Below are 18,612 nucleotides of genomic sequence, written 5' to 3'. Positions count from 1 at the left end.
ATACCAGAAGGCTCCAACAACTGTCAAAAACTGTCCTTTGGCATTCCTTGCCTCTTCAATAGGTTCTTTGAACTGGGCCAACCCTGCTGCTATAGGGAGCAAATTATTTAGGATTACTTTACAAACTTCTTGATCTCGACGATACAAAGAACACACAGTACTGGAAAGAAAGAAAGAAAAAATATGTTGAAAAAGCCACCAAATGCCCTGAAATAGATGTAAAACATGCTGAATAGTTTCTTTCTTACGAGAGAGGCTTAAGAAGCATCTCAACATCGACTGCAGGCAAGAGGTGTTCTTCAGTAGGGAGCTCCTTCAACAAGATCAAGTACTGTGGAATAAAAAACCCAAATGGAATAAAAAGCCCAAACAAAACTAAAACGATGAACAGTACTTGGAAGAATAAGTAGTCAAAAAGAAAAATTAGGAACTGTTTTGTTAAGTCTTACACAAAACCATGCAGGAAAACACCTATCATCAGCAACTGCATGCTTGACTGGTCATCTTTTCATGCAAAAAAAGATGACCAGTCAATCTTTTCGTTACACACATCAAACTTTTACTTCTGGCAGTAAAATATATATCCTTTGTAAACTAAGCCACAGATATTATTCTACTGCAGAGACTATTTCTAGTTCTTTAACAAACAATTAATTATAAAGGCAAGATATCTATTTTTCTCAACTCTTCATTTTCTGGCTTACAAATATGAACTGCTGTTTTCCTGACTACAACACACTTCAAAACACCAAATGGAGCCATTTTAAGTCTTCCCAGGGGACTGATGACAGGAGAAAGACAATGTGCAACAGAAAAGACTAAGCAAATTTAGTAAGAGTACAATTACAGAAGTGGGTCTGCTGTAAAAACCCCTGAGACTCACCATGTGCAGATGCAGTGGCTTAGTGCTGTCAAAGACACTGCCTTCAGTCAGCATTAAGAGCCTCCTCCGAATATCACAGGCTCGGAAGCTCAGTGTCTGAACTCGGACTGTGGTTACACAAATACATAAGAACCTCACAATTTCAAGGAGAAGTAAATCCTGCTTTGTCAACTGCTCTTCAGCTAATGGGCTCAAAGCACCTGGAAGTAAGATTTTCATGTAAGAAATGCTTCTCCAAAGGCAATAGAAGAGGTGGTAACATTTTAAGTCTTTGCAAAACTAATATTAGTTCTCAAAAAAGATAGAGTACAAGCAACCTTTGTGTTCATTTGTTATTGAGCAGCTAGAGCATTTTAAGTAAGAATTTAAAACAAAAGGTAACATCAGTACTTGTAGCTTCTAATAGGAATAAACAGACAGATTTATGCTCCTGTCCCTCTGAAGGTCCAGATAGAGTGTCAAGAATTATTGATCAGGAGAAGGAGAAAAGTTAAATAGGACTATTTTTAAGATAACGAAGCACAATCTAATGAGAGACAAGTATTCTATAGACACATTTTCTAGTCTTTTCTATGCCAAAACTTCTCTCTGAGTCTGAAAAAGTTAGTGTCTCTTCTTGCCTTATTTGATCTATTAAATTAAACTACTCCTTTCTAAATGAGCTCAAACACTTCATTAACATCTTTAAAGTACTGATGAAAATTATAACTGCTTAGAAAGTACCTAGTTCAACCACTACTTGCTTCAACTACTAATAATGCAGCATAATTTTGTACCTTAGTAAGTTTCAAGCAAAGAGATATTTGCAAAAACAAGCTTTTGGAAGTAGTTTGGAGGTAGAAAATACTTGCCTGTTACAGTTTGCATGTCACCAGATTCATTTGTATCACTGATGTCAGTCACTGAATGATCATCAAACAAACCATCAGATGCCTGGTTATCTACTTCCATAATGCTCTCCTCAGGATCATTCCTGAGATCCACTTCTCCCAGTACACTTGGCTTTCCAGTAACTGTCATCTGACAAAAACACCACAGCCTTTTACAGTTGCTTTTTAGGGACAGAAGAAACACCACAGACATAGCACAAGGAAAGACACTGCAGTTTTCCAGTGAACCAGAACAGGGGAAGACAGTAAGGGTGACACAGAATTGATGAATTTCATCCTTTGTGATAAACCTGTTTTCTATACACTGTCTGAACTATTCTCTTTAGGATAGAAGCTTCCTCAGACAGATACTGATCTCTGCATTCTAGATTCTGCCAAGGACAGTGTTAGTTTTTAAAAAAACAGTTTTTTCCATAAAACTCACCAACTTCTCTCCGTACTTCATAATTAGAAAGAAATGAAAAGGAGGCATGTGACTTTCTGAGGGCAAATTAATTACTACTTTCCCTACCAGATGGCAAGTTAACACATGGCAAAACCCCCACCTCTCCCTCATCTGAAAAACAGGAATTTGCCTACCTAGACCTGACTACAGCACCATGTGCCAAAAAGAAATTTTAAGAATTGTGCAGTGATGTGTACACTTCCACTTTTGCCAGTGGGAAAGGAGTAATTTACAGTAAGATTTAATACATGATGAACACAAAAAACCCTGCTCCTTTACAAGTGCATTAACGTTAACCATCTAGTGGTATAGAATTCTTTTGTATACACCTCTACTGCAAGAAAGTATTAAAAACATGAAAAACAGCATAAATTTGTTTTTTAATGTGAGCTGGAATGTTCACCTTGTTCAAATGTTATCCATCTGCTCTTCATTTAGTTCAAATGCTAAACAGAAATGCTTCTGTTTGGAATTTTCTATAAAACTCAATGTATTTCAATTTATTTTTTTCAGTAATATGTATCTTGTTTGATTGGCCTCCAGATTACTGTGCTGTAAAAACAATCCCCTCACAGAAGAGCATTGCATTCAGAGACAGACAGAATGTACTTACCAGATTATTGCAAATATCTATCAGATCGTTCATAAATTTTGATGTTAACAAACGCAGGAATATGTTAGACAGCATCTTATTAGCACTGTTCTGTAAGGAAGTAAGAGGTACAGATAGCTTAATTAATTATTTTCAGGAATTAAAGGTATGATATACTCAATTTCCTGATCTCATTAATGAAGAAAGAAATTTAAAGTCCTTTATAAACTTTACCTTGGTACAATTGCACAAACATTTTGTACACTGCATTATCAAGGTCCTCAGTGTGTTGATCTGGGTATCTTCATTTAGTTTGTTTATAGACTGGGAAATGCTTTCTCCAGCATAATGAATGAGAGACTAGCAAAAATACAACATGGTTAGAAAACCCCAGTGAAATGCCCTTATACACTGGCACCTACACAGTACATGAATTTTCACAAAAGGAAAGGGTTCTCATTCATACATTCTCATTCATACAGCTTTGATATTCATAGTGTGCATCAATGAACCCACTTTTATTTTCTGGTATTTTTGTTGTGCTCATTTTGCTCAAGTAGCGACAAAACCATGGCTTAGGGATGTGTGAAACACTAATATTTTCATCACAAAAGAAAAATACAGCACATCTCCATAAAGTGTAAGTTTTGGGTTTCTGTATTTAAGCCAGGAACCACCTCAGATAGTGTTAATAATAAAAATATTAGCAATAGCAGTCTTCATACTGGTTTGAACCATCAAATTATCTTAAATTCCTGAATAAAAGACCTACAAAAAAAGGACTTGCTCTCCTATAATTAGTCCTTTGTCTACATGTCCATGACTTCCATTTTTTGGAAAGCTGTGACTCAGAAATGTATCAATATTTAGAATAATCTCTACTGCAAAACTCATGAGCTGGTGTACTGACAGAATTTCAGTGACTCCTCTCTTTCAGCAGCAGAAACTTATTTAAACCTCTCTAAGCTGCCTTTTTCTGAGGAGACACCTGTGCTCTGAAAATGTGCCAATACAAACAGAATTTTATGAATTAGTTAATATTCAATGCTTTAATTTTTAATAGGTCCCAAATGCATTACTGCTTACCTTAGCATTCTGAAACAACTCTGACTTACAGGCATCCTCCTCTTTAAAAATACCAGTGTAGCAATAGCAGCCCAGAACGCCAGCCAAGAGACTGACACATCGGACAAGGTGCTCAGCAGCAACAACCTTAGACTAAATCAAATACACAGTATCAATACCAGTATCATCACCACAAAATACAGACTCCATACACTTTGCCTTGGAAATAGATTGTGTGGGAGCACAAATGTAAGGATGTAACAATTTCTAACTTACCTTAGGACCACAACTGCTTAAAAGCTTATCTGACATTGCTAAAAGGCAGTTCTCCAGTGTTTCCCTAAGATTTTGGTTGATGACAAGTCTTGAACCAGTCACATTTTTATCTGCAACATTTACTCCAAAGTTAGTGAAGATATCCATTTCATCAAATGTAGTCTGCAGGTACAGCTCTTCAACATCAGAAAAATTATTTTCTTCTTTCACTTGCACATGTTGCTCACTTGAAGTAAAGACACAGTTTTTACTTTAGCAGCCAGTATATAACTTAAAAGTCTCAAATACTATTATTTAAATACAGGAAATATATGAAAGCAAAATAAAATATTTTATCTTTTTGTGCTTCCAAACCCTGGTTGACCTTTACTTTCTGACATGACTTTTACTGGGGAATGGACAATACCATTCAAGCTCTAACTGAACTTTAAGGAAACATAAAGCCTGCACACAGATCATGCCTTCTCCTGCAGTTATGGAGCAGCATCTGCTTTGTGTTAGGGTCCCTGACCTCAGCCTACTTGACACAGCTGAAGCAGAAATCCACAAAGCCCCTGAGACTAGTATTTTTAACTTCTAGTAGGTAAGTCTTATCTTGCATCAGAACAAGTTACACACATTTTAGTCTTATTAAGAGGAAACTGGATATAGTCCAAAGCATTGATGAAAGATGCAACAGCATTCCTAGCTTAAGTGCCTGTAATGATTAATTCAAAAACATACCATTTAGCATCATTTTGGAAAAAGATCATGGAGGCTCTGCAGTTCTTCATTGTAAGGCTCACAAGAATTTTTTGTAATATAAGATGAGGATAATCACTGTAAGAAAGAAAATGTTTTTGTATGTTCTTCCAATCAGACAAGCTCTTAGGATTCCTGAAGCACACACAAACATTGACTGGATTAACAGGGTATTTTCAATGAAATTTAAGTTTTCACTGAAGATTTCTAATGCATAGATCACATATCTGCCATGATATGGACATATAACCAAATTATATCCCCAGAATGACATTCTACAGGAAGCAGAAAAACCCTACAGACTCTGCTTAAGCTTTAATATAACAGAATTCTGCATTAATATAATATGTTTTTCCCTGCAAAATTTTTTGTGTTACAGGGTGAGCTTACATGTAAAATTATGCCACAAAAACTTTACCTGAGGAGCACAGGAGGCAACTCTGCACATTCTTCTATTTCTTCTTCCAAGTAGCTGGACAGGAGCCATTTCATTATTGCCTCCCTTAACAAAGAACCCAGATTTCTTTCAGAACTATTCTGTTCCATTCCTATGTCCAAATTTTCTGGCACTGAATAGGCAGACATCACTAATGACAAACAACATACAGCAGAACTGTAACAAAAATGGAACAGGGGATCTGTGAGAAACCATGTGGTATTCGTTGATTAGAACTCTAAAGCAAAGCGAGTATTTCTGCATGCACAGGAAGCATCAAGTACATAAGCAAGTTAAAAAACATGCACACTGGTCAACTCCTTCATTAAAATCTTTGCATTTTCATTTCTCTTGGCTATTACAGACATTTCCTACCTATCTTAAAGACTAAGAGTACTTATTTCAGAATAAAAACTCAAAAGAAAACATGCTTCTTAACTTCAAAAAAATCAACATTTTTCTGTCAGATCTTTAAATTTTTTGTCCATTTTATATTTTAGTATATTCTAAGTGTGAAGATGATTGCCTCTTCTGCCTCTGCTTTCAGTCTTTTTACATATTTATGATAATTTCAAATGCTTAGAACAAAAAGTTGGGTGTCTGCACAAATGTGTGCACAAATGTGTGCAGTTCTTAAGCAGAAATACAATCACAACAACAATAATACTGAGTAACACAGTAAAGAGGAATGTGGATCAGACACAAGACACTATCCTTGATTCCATTTTACCTTGAAGGTTTGCATGCAGGTCCTGAAAATATCTTCCAGAGCTCTTTATCTGTTACAACAAGATTCTCTTGGATCATAGCTCCAAGCAGCCCAAAGCTCTCCACTTCAATTTGCTGAAGGCTAATGCTGCGAATGGTAAGAGTCCAGATCTTTGCCCAGGTTCTCTGGAGCTCCAGCTTGTGGGTGCTTTTCAAATCAGTTTTCTGGTTTTGACACAAAGCCACCTCTGTGAGACACTTCAGCACATAGGGGGTCCTTTCTCCTCGGCGCTGCTGAGGCAGTAACTGGTGAAGGACATTGAGTAAGGCAGGTAGCTCGCTGTTAGGAATACTCATGGAATACTTGGATATTAGCTGACTTGTAATCTGTAACCTTGAAAACACAAAGCGAAGCAATTAATACCAAATATACAAAAATTTGCACTTTCAGAAATAAATTAACAAACAAACAAAGCCTTCTTCAATTGTCATTTCTCATTTACATTTTACAGTATTAAGGTGATTTGTTTACTATCAAAAGTTAAAGATCCAGTATTTCTACCATTTTCACTTGTAAAGACTCATCTAGCCTCACTATCACTAACAGTTTCTTACAGTTCAGAGGTCCCTCATGGCAAACAAAATATCACTCAATCAAGGTCCAAGGTAAGAAGCCAGGCCTTGGAACAGTTTTCAGAACAGGTATTACAGAAAAACTGTGTGAACTAGACCAAAATGGCCAAACTCTTAATGGTTACTGTACCATGACACAGCCATCTTACAGCAACTTTCCAAATGTGCTGACATTCTAAGTTCACTGCTTAGATATATAATCACAGCATGTCCAGACACCCAACTTAAACACATAACATATTCAGGAGAACGTTAAATGTAAAAAGATGTTTGGAGTGATACTTTTTCCATGTAGAGATGTTATTACCAAGGTATGACATCAAAATCCTTCTGGGATCTCTGCATGTTGTCTCGAATGACCCCCCAGCCAAGCTCAATCCTCCTGCGCTTGTTTGGCACCATGCTCTCACTGGGCTCTCTTTGTGAAACACCATATGACTGGGTAATTTCAAGGACTTTGGTATCCTCTGTAAAAACCTTTCATAAAGAGAAATTAAAAAGCATGCAAATTAAGGGAAAAAAAGCAGCAGTATTTACAAGTAAACTGAAATACTTACAGGCTAACAAGAAACATAAGTGAAATACAGTATAATACATTTCTAAACTGTACAGAATTAACAAAACACAACAGATCACAGACAAAAGGTACGAATACTTCAGCAAAACATACAGCTTGGTATAGTCAATCATGTACTCAAATAAAAATGTTACCTGATGACAAATATCAGCCATTAACTCAATTAAATTTTCCTTTACAGCAATATTACGAGAGCCTGAAGAATACTTCCCTCTGCTACTGATGAGATTTATTTCATTCACCAGCAGATCATACAGGTTATGTAAGATGCTTTGCCACTTTGTTAAGTCATATGCACCTGTACATGCAAACACAATTAAAAGATAGCATGTATCACCCACTTGATACAATACATAAACCTACCTAGACAATGCAAAATACAGACAAAATCTGAGTAAGGCAAACAAAGCTCAGCAAGTGCAGGCCTGAAAAGTAAATTCTATACTTTAGAACAAATCAAGTAAAAAGGGGAAAAGTTAAGAGAGAACTTAATCAGCATACAGAAATAATTAGGGTAGGAATTAAGTTTCTAATAAACAAGTCCTCATCTAACTGGAAAGAATACAGTTGAAGGTAATGGATAGATTTGTACAAAGTATAAAAAAAAAACTATGCTAGAACTAAAATAGACCACGACAAACATAATTACTGAGTTATATTCTCTGACCAGTTTTATAGTGTAAGTCAGACTCAATTAACAGTAGTAATTTCTGGGTTTAAATAGAGCTGGTAAGACACCAATACAAACCCAATCTAAATTATTATTTCCTTTCCCCAAAGACTTAGTATTTTCATTTAGCAATTAAAACTGCCTTTTGATTAAAAGATGCCTCAACCTTTAAAGGACTTAACGCAATTAATATGGTCTTAGTGGATACAATTTGAAAACTCCTTTTCACTTTCACTCAGTATTAACCTATAGCATAAAACTACTGACAAATAATCATCACTACCATTAACGTTTCCAAGACTCAGCATCAAAATTCAGACTTGGCACAATAATTTAAACAACCACATGCAGCAATAAAAAAAACAAATTAAGCTTTTCATTGTACCTCTTCCCTGAGTTTTTGCACCCTTTGGATGATGAATATGAACTTGGAGACGAAATAACTCAATTATTGATTCTTTCAGGGAATCCTTTGGTCTGTATTGAGTCCATATGTAAAGCACCGTAGGCAAAATTTCTTCCCCTACTTTGCAAATCTGTATGCGACAGTTGTCAGCAAACTTGTTGCAGAAGATATTCATTGCTCCAACAATATGATCCAGGCCTGCAGTATTCTTCTCCTGCCTGTAACACAAACCTAACACTCAAACTTCCAAGAGAAATAACCTTATTTATTTTCGTAAGTATTGTTTAAATGCAAATTCTAGCAAGTAACAACATTCAGAACAGTATTTGCTGAATAAATGCAAAAGTCATTAGTATTTTAGAGAAGTTCCTTAATTGACATTCAAAGACAGAAGAAAATATATCTGAAGAAGTATTACCTGTTATTACTCAAGTCTAATTCCAAGTACTTAATATAAGTTATTTTCTAGCATACAAAAGGAGCACTTGCAACGTACCTTGCAGATTGCATTGCTTTTGAAAAGAAGACAAGCATGTCAGAACTCAACCCATCAGTTTGTAAGCAGTACCCTCTTGTAAGTGTGTGAATTATCCTAGCCACTAAGACTCTATTAATGCTTCCAGAAGGTTTGAGGTATAAATGGCCATACCGGGTCAGCAACTCTGCAAATGTATTTAAAAAAAACATGCAGATAAGTATAAACATATATAATACAGAGGATTGCATTAAAAAATATTGACACAAAATATTGCATTAAAGATACAGAGACCACCACTCTGTGGTCAACAGCTGGAATCCATGTTCTTACTTTCAACAGCAACAGATCCCTGATTTTATAAATAAAAAGCTGACTTCTCTGATGTACCCCAAGAGTTATAATCAAGCATTAAGGTGGAACCACTAGAAAAGGTTATAGTAACCTTTACAAAGATTATATATCCCTTCTTTAATAAAAGCAACTTGTTCCACTTACTGGATTAAAGTCTGACTTCCTCTAGATTTATGGCCTTCAGCCCTGCCTCACCTCAGTAACTAAATTCCACTGCGCTCCTTATGATCTAATGTCAACATTTCTTCTGCCACACTTCCCGGTTTTGCCCATCCACAGACTCAGCTAAATTCCATGTTCCTAAAGAAACCACCACACAGGAACCCACTGGCTCTCCATGCCTGTGCTCCCTCCCAGTGACCTGTGCAGACCATGCATACATGACCCGACTGTACAGAAGTGCTTATGTTTCAGCAAGAATAGGCAAACAGTACACAGAAAGAAAAAAAAATCAATTCCTAAACTTTGTTGCTTTGTTTACTTCAAGTGTAACCTCTTAGAGGCTGACACTGCTTTACTCCATATTTTGTGCACTACCTCACACAACAGGACATCAAACAAATTAAAACGCATCTAAAACATGCTTCTACAAAAGAAAACACATTTCCAAGTAACTCAAAAATGTTACCTGACCATTGCTGCTGGGATATCTCACACCAGTATTTCCTTACTGACAGAATATCCTTAAGGAGTATACTACTGCAGTCAGAACCATAAGCAGCACAACTTATTGGATCTCTTATAATTTCCACGACATAAATCAGAAGTTCCTGACATTTCAGTCTGGGTCGTCCTATATGAAGAAACAACATGAGATTATTTAATTAACCCAAATTCTACCAAATAAATCTGTAATTAATTGTTTGTAAATGTTACCTAATTAAAAAAACAAAACAACAAAACCCCCAAACTTCCTCCTAGTTCTATGAGGAAATATTTTCTTAAACTGTTTCTAAAATATAAATTACCAGTGGGAGGATATATCTTATAGACACACTGAATAATTAGAAAAAGGCACTGTGAACATCAAAAAGGACAGATAAGGAGCACAAGTGACAGATTCACATTAAGATATTTAAATAACAAACATCTGGAAGCAAATATGATGAACCCTACATTGGTAACTTCAAAATTAAAATTCAAAGTTGAAAGCAAAGTACCAAACCAAATCGGTATCTCTATATGATAATGCGTATTACTGACGTTTATTAGCACATCTGATGAAGTATTTGACCAAGCTTCCAAATTCTTGTATTTTTTTCTGTCTTGTAGTTTGGGTTGAAGCAGATGCATTTGGTTTTGTCAGCTGCAGGTTTTTAAGTTCTTTCTGGAAATATTTCTGCAAGACACTTCAAAAATAAAAGAGAGATTAACCAAGGATCTGCTCATTTATGACTGAAGTAAAATAAGAAAATGTAGGTTTAGGCTAGAATGCCAGTTCCTGTTCTTCTCACAATTCTAATTATCAAAGACTAAACCCAACTGAAATACACTACAGTCTAAGCATGACTGGAAAACAGTCTATAAAAGAAGATGCAAGTTTTAAAGATAATGTATAAACAACTTGGAGTAGGAACCAAACTTTCCTTTAAACTTTGCATGGTGCTAAACATACAATTAGGAAAAAAAACCTTGCTAAGTATTTTTATTTATGCTGCAACATTATAAAACAGAATAATAAGAAGTACTTATCATTGCTTTTATTGGGAAAGCCTTCACGTCCTATTTCCTTATAATTTGAAGTTAATATATGGATTATATTTTAGATCTACCAATAAATTAAACTTTTCACTGTATTTGTCACGGTAATTGCTACAGATTTTATGGCCTTCTATTTGAATTCAGTTTAGAGGCTCTATTTTTGTATTCCTCCGGTGTATTCCTAATATATTACTGTCTCTAAAGCAACATACAAAATTTATCAAGTACTTTTTACAAAACTTTTGGTATACCTGTGAAACAAAAACTATTCAAATGCTGTAAAATTAAAAAAAGCATCATGGAAAGCAGGAACCCATTGAATGAAAAGCAGTAATTCACATGAACTTCCACCATGAAATTTAACACTGGCTGAAGCTGCCGTAAGAACTTATCACACTCATGCTTAGTCCAATCTTAAAGTACATTTTAAGCAGATTGTACCAAAGATCAGCCTCTACAAACATGCCACAGTCCTTCTACTGTATCTTGAGGAATTCAGCACCACAAGAAACTCTAACAAAGCTACCTGTAATCCACCTAAGAGTATAGACTGAAAATCAGAAGTGAAGAATAATTTTCCAAAGAAGAAAGTAACTATTATTTTTGCAAGTAAAAGAACCTACCCAATTATTGAGTTTCCTAGCAGTTTTCTGTAAAGGATAAGTGTGGCACTTTTGGCTATTTTAAACTTACTTCCTTTGCAGACTAAGGTAAGTAATTACTTGTTTATAAGCTGACAAGAAGTCTAACTCAATATACAGAAAGATAAGCATTAAAATAGGCCAAACAACAAAAGAATGATATCCCATTCAAGAAAATTGTGACCATTCACAAACAAAACCAAGGAACTACCTAAATACAGCATCCCAATTGAGTTGCTTTCCTTGTTTGGAATCAGAATTCCGGTCCAGCTGGAGAACTGTTTCAGGATCACGGAGAAGTCGCTTGAAATTTTCAATTTCTTTCTGAAAATGTATTACAAGAAGAACAATTGCTTATGATTCCCTTCATTGTTATTTGAGGTACACTGCCCAAAAGAAAACTTGTTACCCTTCGCTCCACAGCTTTCTCATTTTCAAGGCGACGACAACAAACCAGCAGATCATTTAATGCAAGACTCATGGTTCAGCTTGAAGAAGAGTCATTTATATCTGCACACAGAAGAAAAATGGGTAAAATAGTAATTATTGACCACACAGCCAAGTAAAAAAAGTATACTGAAAGTCCAATATCAAACAGAACCACAATGTTCAATGTTTCATGGAAAAGCTCATTTGTGGCTAGGTCAGTCTTTTTGGTTGCAAAATCAATCAGTTTCATGGCAAGAATGCAATCTGTTCCCACAGACAACAGTCACAGAATAACCACAGAGAACCCGTTCACATAACTCTGACTTCCTTTCTATGAGTGCTGAGTAGAGCTGGGCACACAATTGGGAGGACAATTATAGTGAGAATGACAGAGCTAAATACATTCTGGCAAGTGGCACTAACTTTCAGTAGCTCTTTTAATGTGATACTGCCAGGAGAAGGCAGCACTTGGAAAATGCTTTCTCACATTGTACATTTTCATAGGTATGCACCATCTATTGACAAATCCCCAGGGACTCAACATGTCAAAGGATTATTAAGTATCAGTCATATGAAAAAACAACTTTTTCCTTCTGTGATCACTTAAAATTACACCTCTTCTTTGACAGAGGTTGGAATTAGCTAGACCTTGCAGTACATAAAATTACGATGCTGCAGATCACAACCATGACACTCTATTTAACTGCCACGCTTCTACTTTTACACCCTTAAAGCAGACCCAAGAGAAACCCTGACTGGAAAAGACAGATCACACAAGCTGGAAGTAACTCCAAACACATGCTGCTGCTGTAATGCGGAAGGGAGAGCAGGCGTTCATGATGCACAGCACTGCATCTTGAGTGCTTACATGAGAATATAAAAATAGCTATTTAATTAAGTAAAACTTTAAATATCTACTGTCTTAGACTGCATTTATTTCCTTTATTTCCTATTTCATTATTTCCTATTTCCTCGGCTTCAATCAAGATCAGGCTGGGGCTAAGTACAATCAGAGATTTGGTGACTGATAGATCTATGTGTATGAAAAATAACACATTTTAAGTGTGAAGGCTGCCTGTACTGTACAACTGCATTTATTTAAATTAAGTGCTCCTTTACTAACTTCAAGAACCATGGAATATCTTGAGTTGGAAGGGACACACAAGGACCCCCAAAGTCCAATTCCTGGCCCTGTACAGGACACGAGAATCACACCATATGCCTGAAAGTGTTTCCAACCAGCTCTTGCAAGTTGGCGCTGTGAGCTCTTCCCTGGGAGCCTGCGCCAATGCTCAACCACTCTCTGTCCCTCTGCTGGTTGGGCAATGGAACAAAAAAATAACCCAACCCAGCAGAGCTGATGCTTTTGCTGGAAACGAAACAGAAAGAAACTTTTTGAACACCAGTGGCTTCTGATGCGCTTGGTCGAAAACTGTGGCAACAGGAGTAGGGCCTGGGCATTCAAGAAGGCAGCCCTCTCGACCTATTGGTATTTCAACAGCCATAACAAAAGCAGTGAAAAATTCCCACTGAATCCACTACTTCTCTTCCTGGCTAGTTTTCCAACTACCACATGGCGGCCACCTTCAGGCGCTACATGGCTGACCCAGGGGAGGCAGGCGCACCGAATACCGTGAAAGGCGGAGAGAGGAGCTGGCTGAGGCGCTGCCAGGTGCCCCGGCACAGAGAGACCCGCAGCGCCGAGCAGCAGCTCCGGTCCCCGGCAACCCCGGGCCGCCGCCCCCCGCGCCGGGCCCGCGAGCCGCCCCTCAGCACCCGCAGCCGGGGCCGCGGCCGCCCCGCCCGGGCCCGGCCCCTCACCTCGGCCGGGGCGCACGCAGCCCCGCTCCCGGCGGCGCGGCGCGGAGCGGAGCGCGGCTCACGTGTGGAAGCAGCGGCTGCGGGCGGACCTGGAAGCGGATGAGCGGCCGCGGCGGGTTCCGGCGGAAGGGGCCGGGCGCGGCGCTGGCTGGCGGAGTTTCCGCGCCTTCGCCTGGGTGGCGGGGCGGCCGGCTGCGCTCGGGGAGCTGCGCCCGCCCGTGCCCCGCTCCGCCTCGGGCCATGCTGCTGCCGTCCGACGTGGCCCGGCTGGTGCTGGGTGAGTGAGCCGGGAGGGACGGAGGGATGCACGGGTAAGGCGCGGACCACCGGCCGCGCCGGGAGGGCTCTGCCGGGCATTGTCAGCCGCCCGAGGCGCGGCGGGACGCAGCCGGCTTCGCCCTTGGTCCTCGGCAGCGCCTCTTGGTCACCCGAGGCTGGGATTGTCACTGCCGGGGTTCATACCGTGCGGTTCCTGCGCTGGCCCCGCCGCTCTCCGGCCCGGCCTCTGCCGGGGAGCGAGCGCAGCTGGCTCCTGAGGGATTCGGGTGCTGAGGGACCAGGCCGCTCCCCGGCCGTGCCTTGGGCTCGGCTTCTTCACGGCTCCAAAGAAATGTGGTGGTCTCCGGTGCCCACCTACGGACTGAGAACTGCTGAGCAGGGCTTAAACAGTTCCTGGTTACAGGAGGAGTCCGAGGGTGACCTAAAATCCCAGGGAAGGCTTCGTTAAGGGTCAGATGGTTTTTCTTTCCGGCCCTGTTTTGCTTACCTTTGAGGGTGCACTAAAAGTTCAGGCGTGATCAGAGTCTGTGGAAAGCACAGCATAAGTGTGCTCAGGACACTGGCAGCAGACAGTGACTTTTTAAAATTACTTAATGCTTTGGATTATTTAGATCCTGCCAAAGGTGAGAGCAAATCGATGGTAAGCAAAAAGCACATATTTCAGTCCCACACATAGTAAGTACCTATTGGCCCAGGTTGCCAAGATTTCCTGGCAGCTTGCCCTGTGAGATTCAGTTTTCAGTTTTTTTTTTTTCAAAAAAACTTGTTCACAGTTTTTTTTTAATTCAAAGCCATTAAAGTTGAATTTCTTCAGTATTCTCCCAGCACAATTTATTTTTAAATACTACCTGAAATGTTGCTTCCTACTGTCTTGAGTAAAAAGGCTAGTAGGAGATGCAGGTTATTTATTACTGTGAAGTAACAGGATTTTTAGAAGTTCTATGGACCGTAAAAGAAGATTTGAATTCATACAAGTGAGCTCTCTCATTGCACCCTTCCAAACAAGATTGATGAAATTACAAGTTTCCAGGTAGAATGCTTTTCTTATGTGCTTACCTGAGACTTGCAGACGTAGTACACAACCTTGGCAACATTCTGTGTGCTGAGAATGATCTATCCTGTCTTGTGTCTGTTGTGGCATGGAGCATGCATCATGTCTGGGAAACCTCTGAGCAACCTAAGGTTGTAGAGCAGGATATTCCTTGTAACCATTTCTGTTCTCTAATAGAGATTCCTCTTCTGTGAGGGCTCTCTGAATTTCAGTGGGTAAACAGACTTCCCAGTGCATCTCTTCCATCTTTCTCCCCCAAGCTCCCCCCCAAATCTTTCTGGTGCTGTGAAGGTTGATGAATATTTGTTAAAGAAACAAAGCTTAAATGATAAGCTGAGCTCACGAACAGGAAAATGCATAGGAATATTTATCTTTTCCTATTTGATAGAGTGAATGTGTACTATGGGTCAGACATTTCTTAAGGTAGCACAAAATATTGAATAATTTCCATATGTTCAAAACATACATTCCCTTTTGTGCCTTTAATTTAATTTTGGCAACCTTTGGGACCACATACTCTTAAGTCATTATACAGTGTGTGCACAAGCACTTTGGGCCAGCTGCACAGGCATTTTCAGCCTTTGGAATGCGTTATCACCAGGAAATTGGTGTGTGTAAAACGTGCCCGTACGCAAGCATTCAGTCATCCCTTGTGATACTGTAGTAGCAGGTTCAAGTAAGAAAAATTGCAACTTTTTATGTTGGTGTTCAGGTAAGTTTGATTGTAAGAGCAGTCATACCAGCACAGATCAGAGCTCCACTGAGCCTCATACCCCATCTTCCAGCCTGGACAACAGTGAGGTATCATCTTGTTTATGAGAAATACACATTCAGCCACTTGTGCCTCGAGATTTTTCTATAAAAATGTAATTGAAAAATTAAGTAAGATATTCCTTATCCATTCCACTAATGTTTTCTGTCAGATAGGCCTGCTCATACATTGTGATTAAATTCACAGTGGTTATTCCCAGGCTGTGTTTAACTTTCAAGTTTGCCTACTTGTTGAAGACTTGAACAAGGCTTGCATGTTGGAAACACTATTTGTTTTCTTCAGCTGTATTCAGATCTGGTGAAAGATATTTGTTTTCTTTTAAACTTAAAGGGTGCATTTTTCTTCATGAACTGAGGTAGACCATTTTGGGTGTCCATTGATAATGTATATATCCTGCATTGTTTAACTAGGCACATGTTTTATCTTACCCTTAAAATTTTCCATGCTAAGCTCTGCTAAGAGCAAGAAAGAAGAAACCTTTTCTTTGTGGTTCTTTGTTCTAAAATCCTTCATTAGGATTGGTCCATTTCTATCTTTTAGTGTTTAAGGTGTTTGAAGATTAAAGCAGGGTAAAAAGTTTGATTAAAGTAGAATATATTTGATGAGGAATGGAATTTTGGAAAACTTTGTCAGTACATTTTCTGTGATGATAATTACTGAGTCTTAGGGTGTAGAGAGCACAATTTGCATCTAGTACATCTATCCTAAATGAAAATTACTGTAAGTGAGGAGGGGAAAAATCTTTTTCTTTACTAATTTTTGTACAATGTACAAAAATTTATTTTTAATAAATCTTATCCATTGTTGCAGCAGCTGTACAGGTTTTACCTATTTTCAAACAGTACAATGTATGGAGAATTACTCTTACATAGCAATGCATTTTATTAACAAAATATTGTAGATTTCTGGTGGAGTATCAAGTAGGGTGGTTCAGCCCATATGAGGGTTTGTTTGTCAGCCTTCTGAGCCAAGAACTTTTATTTTCTTGTGTGTACTAAAGATAAACCAAAATTTGTTCATATTGCCTCACTTTCAATCTTGAATACTTTGTAAATACAGTGTAATTCCAATCTATATTTTTTGCTCTTCTGGGTTTTAACTGTTAAATATCTGGTAGGAACTTACGTATTTTCAAATAACATAACTTTACTTTTCTTACATATAAATTTTTATCTGATTATTCCAACACCGTATCCAGCTTTGATACCTATTGAGCAGAAGTAATGAATGAAATGGCAACTTTTTCTATCTGATTTGTTGCAGGCTATTTGCAACAGGAAAATCTTCAAGCTACCTGCCATCAATTTATTCTGGAAAGCTCAGATTTGAAAGAATATGCAGAGCACTGTACAGAAGATGGTTTTATTCCAGCCTGCTTGCTGGTGAGTTTGTATTTGCAAAGCAGAAAGTTACATTGTCTTGCATCCATGGAAAACAATATTGGGGATTTTGCAGTGTACAATTAATTCTTAAGTGTTGCTTAAACTGTTTGATATTTGATTTATTTAGTGTTTTTCATCCTATGATATTAGCAGTTATTTGGTTTCTAGTATTTAAGCTTACTAAGAAACATGTGTGAAATTTGCAAATTGGTTTCAGCATATTATGCTTAGTCTGCATTACAACTTTGAGGTTGATTTATGGAAGGGTGTTCTTACAAGGGTTTTACTGATTTTAGGGCTGCTTTTGTAATTTACTGAAGATCACTTTCCTATTCTAGACATGGCAGCCAATAATGTTCCATTTCAGGTATATTGTAAATATTTAGGTAAGGCACCTCAGATTTGTCTGAGTCTACCAAACTTTATTGACAAAAACTGTGTTCAGCCTCCTCTCTGTTCAGTATCATATCCATTGTTCTGAGTGAAAGGCAGAATTTTGGGTGTGCATAAATAGTGTGCAGCCACATCTGTAGATACCTGTGTAGAGCTAGAGCATAATTAGATAGTTTGCATTTTAAACAAATATACAAAATGGAATTTTTACTATACTGTGCAAATTACAGGGTTTAGGTATTGCTGTGTATCAAACTTTTAGTGTTTATGTGCGTGTCCTGTTCATGTTTTCTGTTTCATTCTTCTAGTATGTTAGTTAATTTCATGGTCTGGGACTTTGTCCACAGTATTCAAAATTCGTGGAAGTTTTTTTTCTGAGATCCAAGGTGCACTTTCTTGATGCACCTTTTCAAAACAAACTATTGAATTTATTTCATTTACAAGTGTTCAGTCATCTGTACTTTGGTGTTAGGGAGTTGAGAACCAAGCTGTGGCCATCAAAAATTAGAAAACATAAATGTAGATAGGTTATCCAGATTAATAAAGCATTTTTATAATCATCCTTTTCTCAGTAGAAATGTTTATTATTCACATAAAAGTGATATCATAGGATCTAAGACAGAATTCTTACTGCAGTTCAGATACTTGCAATAAAGGGCTGTATTTGTCATGTCTTGTAGAGTTCCCACTAGTAAACAAGAGAAGAAGTTACAGACAGGATAGTGGTAACTTTAAAATTTTAATTATCTTTGTGTAACCTAAAATTACAGGACAAGTAAACATGATAAGAAGGTTCGTTCTGTGTGACTGTTAAAAATTTTGCTTCAGACAGAGGTTCCTTCACGTTTGCATCTTAGTGCATGTTGTTTTCCAGCATGATACGTACTCATTAGTCTGTTACTGCTCATCAGTAGCAGACTAATGAGCATCATGCTGTTTGTCATCTACTTTTCATGGGTTTATTCCATAATGAAAAAAGGTGAGTGAAGGTC

The 18,612-nt window shown here is 38.1% G+C and overlaps 2 protein-coding genes across 2 annotated transcripts in view; one reads left to right on the top strand and one right to left on the bottom strand.

Moving 5' to 3' along the window:
- The window catches only part of ATM (ATM serine/threonine kinase), a 58,077-nt gene extending 44,280 nt beyond the window's left edge, over window positions 1–13,797 (bottom strand). The window contains exons 1-20 of the mRNA XM_066544771.1: window positions 13,744–13,797; window positions 11,903–12,003; window positions 11,705–11,817; window positions 10,355–10,500; window positions 9,780–9,944; window positions 8,819–8,984; window positions 8,302–8,540; window positions 7,381–7,544; window positions 6,977–7,146; window positions 6,059–6,430; window positions 5,311–5,505; window positions 4,875–4,970; window positions 4,152–4,377; window positions 3,897–4,022; window positions 3,045–3,170; window positions 2,832–2,921; window positions 1,735–1,903; window positions 884–1,083; window positions 249–331; window positions 5–160 (exon numbers count right to left, since the gene is read on the bottom strand). Of these exons, the coding sequence (XP_066400868.1) occupies window positions 5–160; window positions 249–331; window positions 884–1,083; window positions 1,735–1,903; window positions 2,832–2,921; window positions 3,045–3,170; window positions 3,897–4,022; window positions 4,152–4,377; window positions 4,875–4,970; window positions 5,311–5,505; window positions 6,059–6,430; window positions 6,977–7,146; window positions 7,381–7,544; window positions 8,302–8,540; window positions 8,819–8,984; window positions 9,780–9,944; window positions 10,355–10,500; window positions 11,705–11,817; window positions 11,903–11,974 (3,074 nt within the window). The 5' untranslated portion in view covers window positions 11,975–12,003; window positions 13,744–13,797. The remainder of the gene's footprint in view (window positions 1–4; window positions 161–248; window positions 332–883; window positions 1,084–1,734; window positions 1,904–2,831; window positions 2,922–3,044; window positions 3,171–3,896; window positions 4,023–4,151; window positions 4,378–4,874; window positions 4,971–5,310; window positions 5,506–6,058; window positions 6,431–6,976; window positions 7,147–7,380; window positions 7,545–8,301; window positions 8,541–8,818; window positions 8,985–9,779; window positions 9,945–10,354; window positions 10,501–11,704; window positions 11,818–11,902; window positions 12,004–13,743) is intronic.
- Window positions 13,798–13,958: 161 nt separating this feature from the next.
- The window catches only part of NPAT (nuclear protein, coactivator of histone transcription), a 23,261-nt gene continuing 18,607 nt past the window's right edge, over window positions 13,959–18,612 (top strand). Inside the window, exons 1-2 of the mRNA XM_066544770.1 lie at window positions 13,959–14,020; window positions 17,109–17,227. Coding sequence (XP_066400867.1) covers window positions 13,984–14,020; window positions 17,109–17,227 — 156 coding nt within the window. The 5' untranslated portion in view covers window positions 13,959–13,983. The remainder of the gene's footprint in view (window positions 14,021–17,108; window positions 17,228–18,612) is intronic.

This window comes from Molothrus aeneus, chromosome 2, assembly GCF_037042795.1.
Source record: "Molothrus aeneus isolate 106 chromosome 2, BPBGC_Maene_1.0, whole genome shotgun sequence".
Taxonomy (NCBI): Eukaryota; Metazoa; Chordata; class Aves; order Passeriformes; family Icteridae; genus Molothrus; species Molothrus aeneus.
The sequence above is the reverse complement of the archived record's forward strand: the minus strand, read 5'-3'. Positions and strand labels throughout refer to the sequence as shown.